The 15,554-nt window shown below is 36.1% G+C and overlaps 1 protein-coding gene across 7 annotated transcripts in view; it reads left to right on the top strand.

The window, feature by feature from the left end:
* The window catches only part of CB4H12orf4 (chromosome B4 C12orf4 homolog), a 47,639-nt gene extending 32,460 nt beyond the window's left edge, over positions 1 to 15,179 (top strand). For all 7 annotated transcript variants that reach the window (XM_015540854.2, XM_042991609.1, XM_007089660.3 and 4 more), the window contains 5 exons: positions 1,153 to 1,227; positions 4,813 to 5,015; positions 12,203 to 12,260; positions 12,847 to 12,914; positions 13,507 to 15,179. In XM_015540854.2, coding sequence (XP_015396340.1) covers positions 1,153 to 1,227; positions 4,813 to 5,015; positions 12,203 to 12,260; positions 12,847 to 12,914; positions 13,507 to 13,599 — 497 coding nt within the window. In that variant the 3' untranslated portion in view covers positions 13,600 to 15,179. The remainder of the gene's footprint in view (positions 1 to 1,152; positions 1,228 to 4,812; positions 5,016 to 12,202; positions 12,261 to 12,846; positions 12,915 to 13,506) is intronic.
* The last annotated feature ends 375 nt before the right edge of the window (positions 15,180 to 15,554 follow it).

The raw sequence follows: 15,554 nt of genomic DNA, 5'->3' as shown, positions 1-15,554 counted from the left end.
AAAAAATTTTTTTAAATGTTTATTTATTTTTGAGAGACAGCGCGAGTGTGAGAGGGAGAGGGGCAGAGAGAGATGGAGACACAGAATCGGAAGCAGGCTCCAGACTCTGAGCTATCAGCACAGAGCCTGAGGCTAGGCTCGAACTCACAGACTGCTAGATCATGACCTGGGCCAAAGTCAGACGCCTAACTGACTGAGCCACCCAGGTGCCCTGAATTTTATAAGAAATCTGTTAAAAATAGATGTACGTGTATAAAATAATGTGTGTCCAAGTATAATAATGTACGGTCAATTGTGATGTCTTATTTTACCAATATTTATCCTTCTAAATAATATCATGCCTTCTAGAAAAAAAGATTAACTATTAAATACCTAATAAATAATCTTCCATTTGGGCATTGAGGAGGGCAGTTGTTGGGATGAGCACTGGGTGTTGTATGTAAGCGATAAACCACGGGAATCTACCCCAAAAACCAAGAGCACACTTTACACACTGTGTGTTAGCCAATTTGACAATAAATTATATTTTAAAAAATGTTCCATTTGAAACAAAGTCTCACATATCTGTTTGAAATACATTGTATATGGTGTGGATAAGAAGTAACCCCAGATTGCAGAATGGGCTATATATCAAGTGATTCCTGGTACTACTCGCCATTTGCTTGGAGTCCTGGACAAGTTATATCAACAACAGTGACTCAGAATCTAAAAATAAAGATGGCCACACTACAACTATTTAACGAAGTTGTTTTATGTGTAGTTAATTTAGTGCCCTGAACCTCCCGATGAAAAATAGGGTGCTGGCAAGTATAATGTGGTTAAGACCATAGGATTTGGACTCTGGGTATATGAGTTCAAGACCTGGTTCTACCACTTAACTGTGAATCTTTGGCTAAGTTACTTAACTTATGTAAGCCTCTGTTCCTTCACATATACAATGAAGACAGTAATAGTACCTACCTTGTAAGGCTGTGGTTTTAGGGGTTTTGTAAGAATTAAATGAGACTGTGCATGTAAAACGTATATCAGAATGCCTGGCAACTAGCTATCCTTAGAACATTTTTGCTGTTATTGTGATTGATTGGGGAGTACTAGAAGTAATGTGTTCTCATATGTTGTATGTTCTTTCATGTTGCATTATCTTATGAATAGATTCTGGAAACCGAAATGGAGGAAGTGACGATAAGGCTAAAAATTCTGACAGGAACTATTTAAATATTTTACCTGGTAAGTGGTATTTTACTTGAAATTGGCAGTTTTCTAAAAATCACACATGGAGATCGTAGATTTGAAATACAAGTTCTGAAATTTAAGTTCTTATAAAAAGTTTGTCAATGTGTTACTTTGAAACAACATTGTATCTACATAATATGCTTTCACAGATGTTCTGCAATTTAAATCTTTATTCTCATATTAGTACTGACTTGCTAGATCCACACAAGAAAAATTTTTCAAAGTTGCAAAAGTTTACTCATATTTGCTATTTTAAATTTCTTCTGTTATATATTGTTCCTTAAATGAAACAAGAAGTCATTTTTATTCTGAAATACAAATAATACTAGAGATATAGAGTTGAACTTGTAGACAGAACATAAGTCATATAATTTCTTATTTCCACTTCCCCATAAATTTTCCTGTTTCCCATTTCTTTGATTTCCTTTATTATTTTTTGTCATATTGTTTATCAACTGGAAATTCAGGCCCTCTTCCAGATTGAATTCATTCTGATGATGCTTAGTAGTGTTTATATGGCAGGGTATGACAAGGAAGACATATCTGTTCACAAGCATGAAATCTTGTAAGCTTTTAATCATTTCAAGCTTGCATTTTCCTCAATAGGTTGTTTCCTCACGTTTTCTGCCCCAGATTTTCTCCCATGTAGGTCACATTCCATTTAACGTAAGCAGATAGCACGCCCCTTTCTGGTATTCGTCTGGTCAGTCCCAGGCAGTTAGCTTGTGGTCATCAGCTTCCGAATTTCCTCCCACCTTCAGATATCCTACCTTCGTGGGTAATGTTAGAGGCAGGATTGCATCACCACACGCTGTTTCCTCCACTTTGTGGAACAGGAAACTGTCCTCCTCTCTATCTAAAAATACCTTCATTGAGACAGGATTTATTGTATTTCTCTTCACAGATCCCTAATTTAAATCATCCATATTTTGTGGCTTTCTTAAAATGTGCCAATCTTATTATCTATTCCGGAGGTACTGATGTGTGGGGGTTTTTTCAACTTACTTCTTTCTTGCTGTATTTATTTCCTTCATTGCTCCTTTTTGGGAAAAGCCTATAAGTTAGTATTGCATTATTACCACCAAATCAGGAGACTATGTCATAGTCCGCATTAGAAATGGGTATCAAACTATTCAGTTAGATATGCTAACAGCATCTGAATTTCCATGTAGTTAGGGGATGCCTGCACAGCCAGAAAGTTTACAGGAGATGAAGAAAGACCCAAGTCACAAATGCTTTTAAGTTTTTAAGTTGCAAAAGAAAATAGTTTTATTTATATATTTTCACCAGTAGGTTTACTTGATCATTACATAAGTATTTACAGTTTATATCCTCTAATTCTCACAACAACTTTATAAGGAAAGCAGTCAGGCATTATTTTTTGCATTTCTTATACAAAGTACAGAGTTTAAATTGAATTTATTTGCCCAAGATCAACTCAGCCAATAAAGGCTAGAGATCCGATCTTCTTAATACCCAGTCTAGTCCTTTTTCTTCTATATCATCTTACTTTGATTACCATTGCCCGCTCCATGACCCCCATTTCAGTACTGGGTAAAATGAGGCCAAGAGACAAGTCATGTAAGGTCAAACAAAGCAGTGCCAATTTGGGGATTAGGAGCACCTGACTTGTTCACTAAGTCATCTGCCTCACTGCTGGACCGCAGCCCATATTTAATGCTGTGACTTCCCTCATCTAAATTATCAGTAGGAGTTGAGGGGGTAATGCACTTCACTGGGCCCGGAAGGATATTGTCTCATACAGTCTGCCAGGTTTCTGATAAACAGTCTGCCTCTTATATTGCCTTCCAAGGAAATCACAACTATACTTGCCACCACACAATTTTCCTTTTTTAAATTATTTATTTATTTATTTATTTGTCTAGTTAAGTCCAAAAAAAAAAAGACCTTTGCATGGGACCTGTCACTAGCATCTATAGGTATAGCTTACCAACACTGGTAACTACAAATGAATTAACACTATGCTAAAGTATATCAAATACTTTTAAGCATACATGTATTTATAAATAAAATCCTAAGGTAATGACTTTAAAGCAAGTGGAAGCAGAATTTGTGAGGGCATGGGTTAGTGATGAAAGTGTAGTACTTAGAAGAGCAAAGCTTTCCTAGAATTTTCATATCAGAGTTTCCAAGGAAGCATGTGTATTTGTAAAAACATATTCTTCATATGCTTGTATATTTTATATACTTATTTTGACAGAAACTGAAGAATGTACAGGCTGATGGCTAGTGTGGCTCCATACAAAATGGAGTAATTATAGGAAGCATGAATTCTAAGGTTTGATAAATGCTGCTCCAGCATCCAGTCTATAATCGTTTGTTCATCCAGCCATTCAACAATTGTTTATTAGGTACCTCCTATGTACCAGGAACCATTCTATGTGCTGGAGATAGAACATTAAACAAGATAGACAAAATCCCTGTAGTTGTTGAGCATAAACAATGGTCTCTTTAATCTCAAACAAATAAAGAATTTCAGTGCTGAGAAGAAAATTAAACAGAACAGTGTAAAGGAGAATACGTGAGAAGTATCCTATCAGATAGGATTGTCAAAGAAGATCTCTCTGAGGAGGTGATCTTTGATCTGAGGCATCTTTGGTGAAAAGAAGTCAGCCATATAAGAATCTTGGGGGAAAACTTTGATGAGGTAGCCCTGATTTGGGAACAAGTTCTACGTGTTTGAAGAACTTTACAAAAGCCTGTGTGGCTGGGCAGGAAGAGAGGGTGAGACAATAGGATGTCAGAAAGATGGGCAGTGTTCAGATCATATAGGCTGTGCAGACCACAGTAAGGGGATTGGCTTGTTTTCTGAATGAAGTGTGAGCCTGTTGGATGATTTGAAGTAGATGAGCAATATAATCTGATTTATACTGAAATTGTTTTGGCCGCAAATGTGGAAATGGTTTGTAGGAGGCAAGACTGAGAGCAGAGAGATTAATTAAGAGGCTGTGACAAAAACCTAGGTGAGAGATGATGGTAGCTCGAGCTAGGGTAATAGCAATAAATTGAGTATCCCAGATTTGAGAAAATTGTTGGAGGTATTACTGAAAGTAGTTGATGGTGAAGTGTATTGTGGATTAGGGAATAGATACTGAGATAAAGTAGTTAAGGGCAATTTCTATGTTTCTGTTCCGTGCCACTAACTGGAGGGAGGTTAGATCCATAAACTGAGATGGAGAATTGCTGCTTTAGGGTATGTGCAAGACAGGTAATCAACCTGTTTTTACATATTCACTTTGAGTTAAGTAGGACATTTTGAGCATTTACATCAAAATAGATGTGAGTACTCATTTGATTTACTTACTACTTGGTGATCACTTCATACCAGTTTATGAACCTATACAAAATTGGCTATTGTCTCTCTTTTTTTTTTTTATCACCTTCTTTCCAAGAATTAAGGAGCAATGGCCATATTTGTTTCCTGAGCTCAACATATAGGTTCCTGATATATCTCTACTAGTTCAGCTCATTGACTTCCCTAATTATAGTTATTTATAAACCCTATTGCTGAAAGCGATTGATGCATTTGAAAATCATGATTGCATTTGGTGTTCACAGGAGAATTTTATATTACACGGCATTCTAATCTCTCTGAAATACATGTTGCTTTCCACCTTTGTGTGGATGACAATGTGAAATCGGGAAACATCACTGCTCGAGATCCTGCCATTATGGGACTCCGAAATATACTCAAGGTTTGCTGTACCCATGACATCACAACAATAAGCATACCTCTCTTGCTGGTGCATGATATGTCAGAGGTAAGCAGATACAAAAATACCATAATTTTATAAATATGTTAACCCTTAATATGTAATAATAATAAAATCCACTTTACATTTTAAAAGCACTTTTTAAAAACTAATGCACTTTTGTATCTCCTGTCTGGTTAATAGCATTGAGTGACAGATGATACAAACCAATGAATAATCCTTAACCATTTATGTTCAGAGAATTCTGGCTTTATCCTACAGTACACAAACAAGAAAATAAAGTCATCTTTAGCTTTGGATAAGGCATGTGCCCTTACTCCTCCCCCTTCTCTCCCTCTTCCTCCATTTTTGTCTTAAGTGGCATTAGATTTCTCTCCACATTTATATTTGGCTTACACTAAGATTAAAATTAGTCTGCATTCTTGGGGGTGGGGGTTGCAGCGCCTGACTGGCTCCGTTGGTTAAGTGTCCAACTCTTGATTTTGGCTCAGGTCATGATCTCACAGTTGGTGTGTGAGTTCAAGCCCCACATCGGGCTCTGCGCTGACAGTGCAAAGCCTGCTTGAGATTCTCTTTCCCTTTCTGCTCCTCCCACTCTCTATTTTTCTCAAAATAAATAAATTTTAAAAAGTTAGTTTGCATTCTCTGAGTATGCATTAATAGGCAATAGAAGGAGATGCTAGATGACAAGAAGAAGGCAGCCTCGTTTTAACATTCTCCCAAGGATGCTCTTTGGGCAGTTCAAGTATTGGCTTCTACAATTCAAATGTGGCATAACCATTCACTCGTTTTATTATGTACTGTGCATTATTGTATATTTTGAAAAAAAAAATCTTTCCATGACTGTTTGCTTTCTCTCCTATTTTCCTTCTCATCCACATACAAACTGGTTAGAGGGGATAAGCTGAAGAGATAATAGACTAAAAGGTCAACTTTAAATAGTCTGGAGAAACAAAGTAGCTTTAGCACAGTGGATGTAGGCAAGTCCTTCTGGGAGTCAACCTGGTGATGAAAGGCCCATGTCATCAACTTGCTGCCTGCTGGTTTTGAGATGGCTTCTTTTTTTTTTTTTTTTTTTTAAGCAAAATGGCTTAATGCAAATCCTGAATGTCAGGAAGGAAGTTTGGCCATTGATTATTAAAAGGTATTTCCCAAAGTAAAGAATATGTGTAAATGCTACTTTTTAGAGCAAAACACTTCGACTCATTAGCAAAGGCTTCATTTTAGATGCAGTACCCTATGTAAGCACACAAAATCAATTCCAGGTAAGATGAGGTGATTTTACATGATTTTCCCCTTTCAGCCCATTTTTATTTTCATCAGACACATTGTTTCGATTAAGAGAATTCTGGCTTAATCCTGAGAGCTGCATCAGACTGCCTAACTTCTCATTCCGCTCACTTCTGTAGCCTCAGTTATACCTAATATGGGATCAGGAGAGATTGACAAACATGGTTTGTTTGGGATTTTTTCGACTGTCGCTTTATAAAGCTTTAATTCCATCAGGAATTTTTAGCCACTGTTAAGTTATCATCACTAACTAGTCCATCTATAAAAGTCTTTGGAGAATAACAAAAAGTTTGTGATGAATTCCAGCTGCAAGGAAACATCCAAACATTCCTGCAGCTGGACTCCTGGTTAACCAGTTTATAAAAATGGTTATATGTAGGTGGGAAACAACCTCAAAAACAGTATTTCCTAAAGTCACTAAGTTTGGATTTACTTCCAGACATCTGATACTACTAGCATTCCCTCTCCCACAATGTTACAAAAGTTACATGTTTTAAATCGGGACAGCCAGCTGCAGGACATTAAGTTTGTTTCCAAAGTGTCCATTTTAATTCACAAAAGTATATTGAGCCACGATCCTCCCATTTGTTGTATTTAAACATCCATTCGGGTCAGGAGGTTTATTCTACGAACTCGGACAACACTGCACAGGATATACAGTTAATCTTTGCTTTAGCTTTCATGCAAGGGCCCCAGAGCATTTTCAAGTGTTGTTTACTTCCTCCAACAAAACAGTTTCTAGACACTCAGTTACCACATTTTAGTGTGTGCACAGGAATGATGATGATGTCTGCAACAGCCCATGTTCTGTGGTAGAGCTGTAGAAATTAATTGCAGTGTTCGAAAAAGAAAAAAAGGAAAGGGACAAATATTCTATCAGTGGCAAGAAAGACATCCTGATTTCACCAGTTTATCTCTGTAGATCTTTGTGATCTGAAGGTACTGGAACCAATCTAACCTAATAGATGTAGAATGAATCTGCAGGCCAAGAATCCAGAGTTCCTGATTTCCTTTTATTTTTTACTGTTAACCACTTGAATAATTTGGGACTTAGGGTTTAGTTATTATAACTGTGGTTGATGAAGGTGTTGTTTTTAAATTTGTATTAGAATATAGTACACATATAGAAAAGTATACATAAGCATATAGCTCACATTTTCACAAACTAAACACCCATGTAACCAATACCCCAGATCATAAAACAGAACATTACACCACCCAAAAAGCCACCTTCATGCCGCCTTCCAGTCACATAAACCACACTCTTTCCATGAGGGTAACCATTTTTTTCATTTTGAAAAGCATAGATTACTTAGACTTGTTTCTGTAGTACATACTGCTGTATCTGGCTTCTTTCACTCAATAATTATGTTTGTGAAATTTACTCATATTATTGTCTGTGGTTATAGATTGTTCATTCACACTGTTATATATTATTCCACTGTGTGACTAGACAATTATTTAGCCATTCTACTATTTATGGACATTTGGTTAGTTTCTAGGTTTTGATTATTATTACTAATGCTGCTATGAACATTCTAGTACATATATTTCTGTTAGATATATACTTAGGGATGGAATTGTTAGATGTCATGGCATGCATATATTTATCTTTGGTATATACAACCAAATAGTTTCCCAAAGTGATTGTTTTTGAATGTGAAAAATAAGATAGCCAGACTGTTCCTCACCTTCAGGTAATGGCTGAGAAACTGATTAATAGGAGTAGGTCAGATACCTCAGAGGCACATACTTGAGAGTAAAGAATAGTTTTTCAGTTTCTCCCACGGGTGCATAAACTCAGAAAGTATTTCTGATATCTAACTTTCAAGACATCTACCAACTAAATCTTAATCACCTTTGCAGTTCAACCTTATCCTAATCAGAAGATTCAAGCTGAGTAGTCGAAGTATGGCCATTTTCTTTTTAGAAAGTTATTGTCTGCAATTATAACCACAGTTGACATTTTTTTATCTTAATTGCAGCAGAGTTAACATACAGTGTTGTATTAGTTTCAGGTGTACAATATAGTGATTCAACAGCTCTATACATTACTCAGTGCTCATCATGATAAGTACTCTTAATCACCTTCACCTATTTCACCCCCACTGCCTTCCCCTCTGGTAAACATCTCTTTGTTCTCTATAGTTAAAGAGTCTGTTTCTCAGTTTGTCTGGGTTTTTTTTTTTTCCTTTTTTCATTTGTTTTGTTTCTTAAATTCCATATGATTGAAATCATATGGTATTTGTCTTTCTCTGACTTATTTCACTTAGCATTATACTCTCTAGATCAATCCATGTTATTGAAAATGGCAAGATTTCATTCTTTTTTTGGCTAAATAATATTCCATTGTATATATATACCACTTCTTTACCCATTCATCAATCAATGGACTCTTGAGCTGTTTCCATAGCTTGGCTATTGTAAATAATGCTGCAGTAAACATAGGGATACATATATTTACGATTGGTGTTTTTGTATTCTTTGGGTAAATACCCAGTAGTGTGATTACTGGATCATGTGATAATTCTATTGTTAATTTTTTGAGGAATCTCCATACTGTCTTCCACAGTGGCTGCACCAGCATACATTCTCACCAACAGTGCACGACGGTTCCTTTTTCTCCATCTATTCACCAACACTTGTTTCTTGAACTTAATTTTAGTCATTCTGACAAGTGTGAGTTGGTATCATTATGATTTTGATTTGCGTGCCCCTGGTGATTAGTGATGTTGAGCATCTTTTCACGTGTCTGCTGGCCATCTGTGTGTGTTCTTTGGAGAAATGTCTGTTTGTGTCTTCTGCCTCTTTTGTAATTGGATTATTTGTTTTTTGGGGTGCTGGGTTATATCAGTTTTTTATATATTTTGGATACTAACCCTCTATCAGATATGTCATTTGCAAATATCTTCTTCCATTTAATAGGTTGTCTTTTAGTTTTGTTGGTTACTTCCTTTGGTGTGCAGAAGCTTTATATTTTCATGTGGTCCCAATAGTTTATTTTTGCTTTTCTTTCCCTTGCCTCAGGAGACATATCTAGAAAGATGTTGCTATGGCCGATGTCAGAGACATTACCGCCTGTGCTCTCTTCTCGGATTTTTTGGTTTCAGGTCTCACATTTAGTTCCTTAATCCATTTTGAGTTTATTTTTGCATATTGGTGTAAGAAAGTGGTGTAGTTTCATTCTTTCGCATGTAGCTGTCCAGTTTTCCCAACACCATTTGTTTAAAAGACTGTTTCCCATTGGATATTCTTTCCTACTTTGCTGAAGACTAATTGTCCATATAGTTGTGGGTTTATTTCTGGGCTTTCTATTCTGTCCCATTGATCTATGTGTCTGTTTTTGTGTCAATACCATACTGTCTTGAACCACTACAGCTTTGTAATATAACTTGAAGTCTAGAATTGTGATACCTCCAGTTTTGTTTTTCTTTTTCAATATTGCTTTGGCTATTCAGGGCCTTTTGTGGTTCCATACAAATTTTAAGATTGTTTCTTTTAGCTCTGTGAGAAATGCTGTTGGAATTTTGTTTCCTTTTTCTAAATTTTTTAAGTTTTTATTAAATTCTAGTTAACAGGCAGTGTTATATTAGTCAGGTGTACAATTTAGTGATTCAACACTTCCATACAACACCCAGTGTTCATCACAACAAGTGCTCTCCTTAATACCCATCACCCAGTTAACCCATCCCCCCGCACCTTTCTTCTGGTAACCATCAGTTTGTTCTCTATAGTTAACAGTCTTTCTCGGGGCACCTGGGTGGCTCATTCAGTTGAGCATCTGACTGTTGGTGTTGTCTCAGGCCACAATCTCATGGTTCATGGGTTCGAGCCCCATGTTGGGCTCTGAGCTGATAGTGCAGAGCCTGCTTGGGACTCACTTTCTCTTCCCCTTCCTCCCCTTCTCTCCCCCGATCTCTCTGTCTCAAAACAAATAAATAAACTTAAAAAAAAAAAAAAAAAAAAAAGAGGGTTGCCTGGGTGACTCCAACTCTTGGTTTCATGATCTCATGATTTCATGAATTTGACCCCCACATCAGGCTCTGTGCTGACAGTGTGGAGCCTGCTTGGGATTCTCTCTCTCCCTCTCTCTCTCTCCCCCTGCCCCACTCATGCTATCTCTTTCTCAAAATAAATAAAACTTAAAAAAATTATTTAAAAAAGTCTGTTTCTGGGTTTGCCTCTTTTTTTCCCTTATGATTATTTGTTTTGTTTCTTAAATTCCACATATGAGTGAAAACATATGGTACTTGTCTTTCTTTGACTGACTTATTTCATTTAGCATAATACTCTCGCTCCATCCATGTTGTTGCACATGGCAAGATTTTATTCTTTTTTTATGGCTGAGGAATGTTTCATTACATATATGTATACATATAAATTTTAGAATTGTTTTTCTAGCTCTGTGAAAAATGCTGGTGGTGTTTTGGTAGGGATTACATTAAATGGGTAGATTGCTTTGGGTAGTATAGACATTTTAACAGTATTTGTTCTTCTGATCCATGAGCATGGAATATCTTTCCATTTCTTTGTGTCTTCTTCAATTTCTTTCAGCAGTGTTTTCTAGTTTTCAGAGCACAGGTCTTTTACCTCTTTGGTTAGCTTTATTCCTAGGTATCTTACAGTCTGTGGTGCAAATGGGATTGTTTCCTTTTTTTTTTTTTTTTAATGTTTATTTGTTTTTGAGAGAGAGAGAGAGAGAGAGAGAACACAGGCAGAGGAGGGACAGAAAGAGAGAGGGAAACACAGAATCCCAAGCAGCCTCCAGGCTCTGAGCTGACAGCTCAGACACGGGGCTTGAACCCACAAACTCTGAGATCATAACATAATTATGTTATGAAAATGGCACCTTCTTCTGTATTCTTTCCACCAACACCGATAGCTTCAGTCTGACCATGAGAAAAACATCAAACAAATCCCAGTAGAAAACATCCTATAAATTACCTGACCAGGACTCCTCAAAAACAAGGGAAGTCTGAGAAACTCACAGGCCTAAGGTGGCATAATAACTCAATATATGGTAGTATGCTGGATGTGATCCTGGAACAGAAAACATCTTAGGTAAAAACAAAGGAAATCTGCATAAACTGTGAACTTTAGTTAATAATAAGGTATCAATAGTGATTCTTTCTCTTTTTTTTTGGTTATTAAATTATTTGTTTATTGTACTGCATTTAATGCACCCAGTAGAAAGATTAAAAATGTATTCAGGGTTTATTTTGAACTGACAGCAAATAAAAATCCTTTTGAGATCATGACAATTTGACAGCATTATGATTAAGTTCAATAAAGGTACATGGGGTATTTGGAAGATCAGATTCTATAGCTGCCTCTCTTTAAGGCTTCTAATTCATCTAGTTCCTTAAATGATAGGGGGGAAAGCCCATATTTGGTCAGGAAACATTTCAAAATAAAGTCATAGGTTCTCTCAGTAAAATGTCTTTTCATGTCAGTTGTTAAAATGGAGCCGTGGGGTGGGGGCTTTTTTTAGAAAAATGGATGCATTTGGTTTGGTAGGTGGCTGGAATGGGATGTTTATTTCTGTTACTTTCATATGTATACAATAAAAGCATTTTAATGCACTGTTCAAATATTAATACAATTTAATGGAGTTATTCGTGCTAAAATTGAGAGTAGTTGGAGTTCTTATGTCATTTATATTTGTCTTTAAAATTAATTCTCTAGAAAGTTTTAAGGGTATGTTTAATTTTTTTAATTACACTTATTAGGATAATTAAATTGGTTTGTATTCCACAGATATATCTAACAGCCATAAGGAGTTATATACCTAAAGACCAGAAGAAATCCAGCTTACGTTAGCCAAAAGTTGCCTGATTCTGTTCGCAAAGTAGATGGTCAATGTTAGAGACAAATTAAGATCTGATTTTTTTTTTTCTTACAGAGTTCTGTTAAAAACATATGATATGTTTTGGTTCTGTTTTTAGGAAATGACTATACCATGGTGCTTAAGGAGAGCAGAACTGGTGTTCAAATGTGTCAAAGGTGAGCATAACCTTATATTTAACAACATGATCTGTATTTCTTACTCCCAAATATTGAAACAAGATCAACCCAGGAGAAAGAATATGAACATTACCTCTGTCATCTCGTACCTCAGTTAAAAGTGGTTTAACAAACAAATATGTTTTACTTATCTTTTTCCAGTCATAAAATAAACAAATCTCTGGCCCTCTTGAAATACAGGAATATTTGGATGTTATTTATATTTTGCTCCGATTATAGCTTGCTCTCTATTGCCTTTTTATTTTCTTAAAAAGAAAAAAATAGAACCACATCTTCAATTAATCTTTAATAACCTGCTTTAGCTTCATTGTATGGAGATTAAATAGGACTTGAGAAATCCTAAATGAGAATACGTTGACAAAATTATGTTAAACCTCTCTGGCATGGAGAATTAAGGATTGTAGAAATTTATCTGTTCCTTGGATCTTGGCTCGCCTACACACAAGTGGCTACCTGAAAAGGAATGACACAAAGCCCCACAATGATAATTCAGTTTATTTCCATAAGGGACTTGTAGGTTTGAAGACCAAAATTCATAATTCAGCAAAGTATTGTTCTATTTTAGGTTTCATGATGGAAATGGCTTCTTGGGATGGAGGTATTTCCAGGACGGTACAGTTTCTGGTACCACAGGTGTGTTATGTGAATAGATCTTTGCTATAGTATTGCTCCTAGATATAGCTAGGCACACTGCCCTAAACTCAACATAATATAAAAACACTAACAGCTTTCTATTTGTTAAGAGAAGTGTTTGGATGCCATAAAGGCATTTAGTTTACTGTCAGGGATGTCAGCATCTACCACTCAAGGGATCTTTTATTTAATGCCAAAACTGTATTTGACTCATCTTTTGTTTTTTTCCCCACATTTATGTTATATGGATCTTGAAGAGTCCATGTAAAAGGGCATTAGCAGAAAATGATTCTGTATTCTGTATTGAGCTTAGCAAAGGTAGTGGTACTTTTGTTACTGATTACACTAGAGCTATTTAGGGATTTTTCTGGCAATCAAACTTATTATTTGACAGAAACAACATAGATTCTCAGAAGATTGAGCCAGAAAAACACCCCCTGCCCCATGACCCTGCGGTTAACTCAGTCATGAAAGAGAATTTTCATATATCTCTCTCCATATCCAAGATTAGTTCCATATTTTAAGTTACTTTAAAATTTTTTTTAAAAGTGATGATTTAACAGATGTGAACTTTTCTTTTTACCTCTTACAGAGTATTTCTGAAGAAATGTTCTATCAACTTAGTAACATGCTCCCCCAGATCTTCCGAGTGTCATCAACGCTTACTCTGACGTCCAAGCACTGAACCCTTAGAGACTAACACTCTGGCAGAAGACTGCCAAACTCTCCAGGAACCTGAGCTGTGCTGGGCTTCTGTCAAGCAAAAGATGCCCGGAAAGAGAACTTGCAATCCAAGCCACAAATCAAATCATGATGTATGTCTGTGAAACCTTCCAAAAATTCATATACTGTATAGTCTAGTGATCAGCATTTTACTTATATATTTACTCTTAAAATACCTTTTTGAAAGAAATCTTTCTTTCTACTGTTATGTCCTCTCTGTGAATATTAGTAAGTTAAAACATCCTATATATCATATCTGGACACTTGATGTAGGAGATTGTTGATTACATTTTCATGGAGACATTTGACTTTTCCAAAAGGTTTGAATCCTATCTAGTGCAAGACTTAATTAACCATATAAATAAAATCTTCCCTTTACCTTATTTGCCAAGTGAAAATTAAAAGACATTGAGATACACATTTCAAGTATGGATTTCTCGTGAAAATCTTTGTGGAAACACAAGCCTATGAAACAGACATACTTATTCTTTTAAATTCTCCTGTTTGTAAAACTTGTTTTTATTGTACTCTTTCTAAAGTTTTACAAGAGTCAGAAGAAAAAGAAATGAGTCAGAAAAAGACTTTGGATTCTTTGCCTCTGTCTCATCTTCTCTATATTATTGACCTTGCTCTTGTCTATTAATAACATTTCATGTGCTAGGAAAATAATATGCTTATTTGCAAGCCCAATAGAAAGTTAGTCTAAACCAGCACCTGGCAGGATTTTAGGGCTCATCAACATTATAACAGACAACAAGGATCGTTTTTATTTCTCCATCCTGCTTCCTGCATTCTCAACTTCCTTAACCATTCTACTTCCTGCATTCCATTTTTGATAACTATGTGCCCATTTCTTTCTCTGCTCTGTCTGTCCTCCTTTTCCATTGTCTTTCCTACCTGCTTAGATGCCACATGTCACTTATTTCTCCCATCTACAACATTTTTATAGCATCTGTAACACATTTGCTATGAGTAGTGGCTACATTAAGCAAAGACATTTACAAAAGCAATAGTTTCCTCAAATCCAAGTTATATAGATGTTGTAACTGGCCAGTGAAATGAAATGGAGGACGTTTGACATCATGATAAGATGGTATATCTTGATTCCAAGGAACATAAAGCACTCTTGTTAGTATACCTAAAGACCTAAATGTAGTAACTTATAGAAACTCTTCTGACACACAAAATGCTTTCCCATAACATGGAATGTGTCTTGATTTTCTACTCAAGGAAATGACTGCCCAAGTAACAACACTAAGAACACCCACTCCAGACTGTCCATTACACACTAACATCCTTCCACATTTTTCAGGGAACTTGATGATCCCACCAAGAAAAAGGTAGGAATTCTGCTTTTACAGCAAAAAATTGTGTTCCAGGCGCCACTGGTATCACTGAGACTGATTCTAATGCAAAGCAAGGTAGGCAGAGGTGGAAAATAGAGGTGTGTTAGAGCAGTATCAAAGACTGTTTTAGTTCATAATATCAAAGGTCAAATTGGAGGTGGGTGGAGTCGGATCAATAAAAGGCATTCAAAAAGAGGAACTGAGAATCTTTCTATTGTAGTACTGTAACTAAGCTAAGTGGACAGCTAACAGGGGCGCAGCCAGAGGTCAGGGGGTAGGAGTAAGTGTTCATTTATGGAAACTTGGTGAATGCTAATGCCCACTTATTCCTTTTCCACCATATAATGTAGTGGCTTTCACCCCAGGACAATTAAAGCTAATATTTGGCCTGTGAAATCAAGATAAATATATTAAGTATCCTTTTTTCACCTGTACTGTAATTTGATATGTATGGAAGTGGTTAAGATTGGGAAAATGCTTATGATGTTATACACTACTGCTATGAAGACATACCAAGTCCTAAGCTAATAACAAATATATAATTCAAAGTACTAATTATTGGGGATTTTAG

Source organism: Panthera tigris, chromosome B4 (assembly GCF_018350195.1).
Source record: "Panthera tigris isolate Pti1 chromosome B4, P.tigris_Pti1_mat1.1, whole genome shotgun sequence".
Lineage (NCBI taxonomy): Eukaryota > Metazoa > Chordata > Mammalia > Carnivora > Felidae > Panthera > Panthera tigris.
The sequence above is the reverse complement of the archived record's forward strand: the minus strand, read 5'-3'. Positions and strand labels throughout refer to the sequence as shown.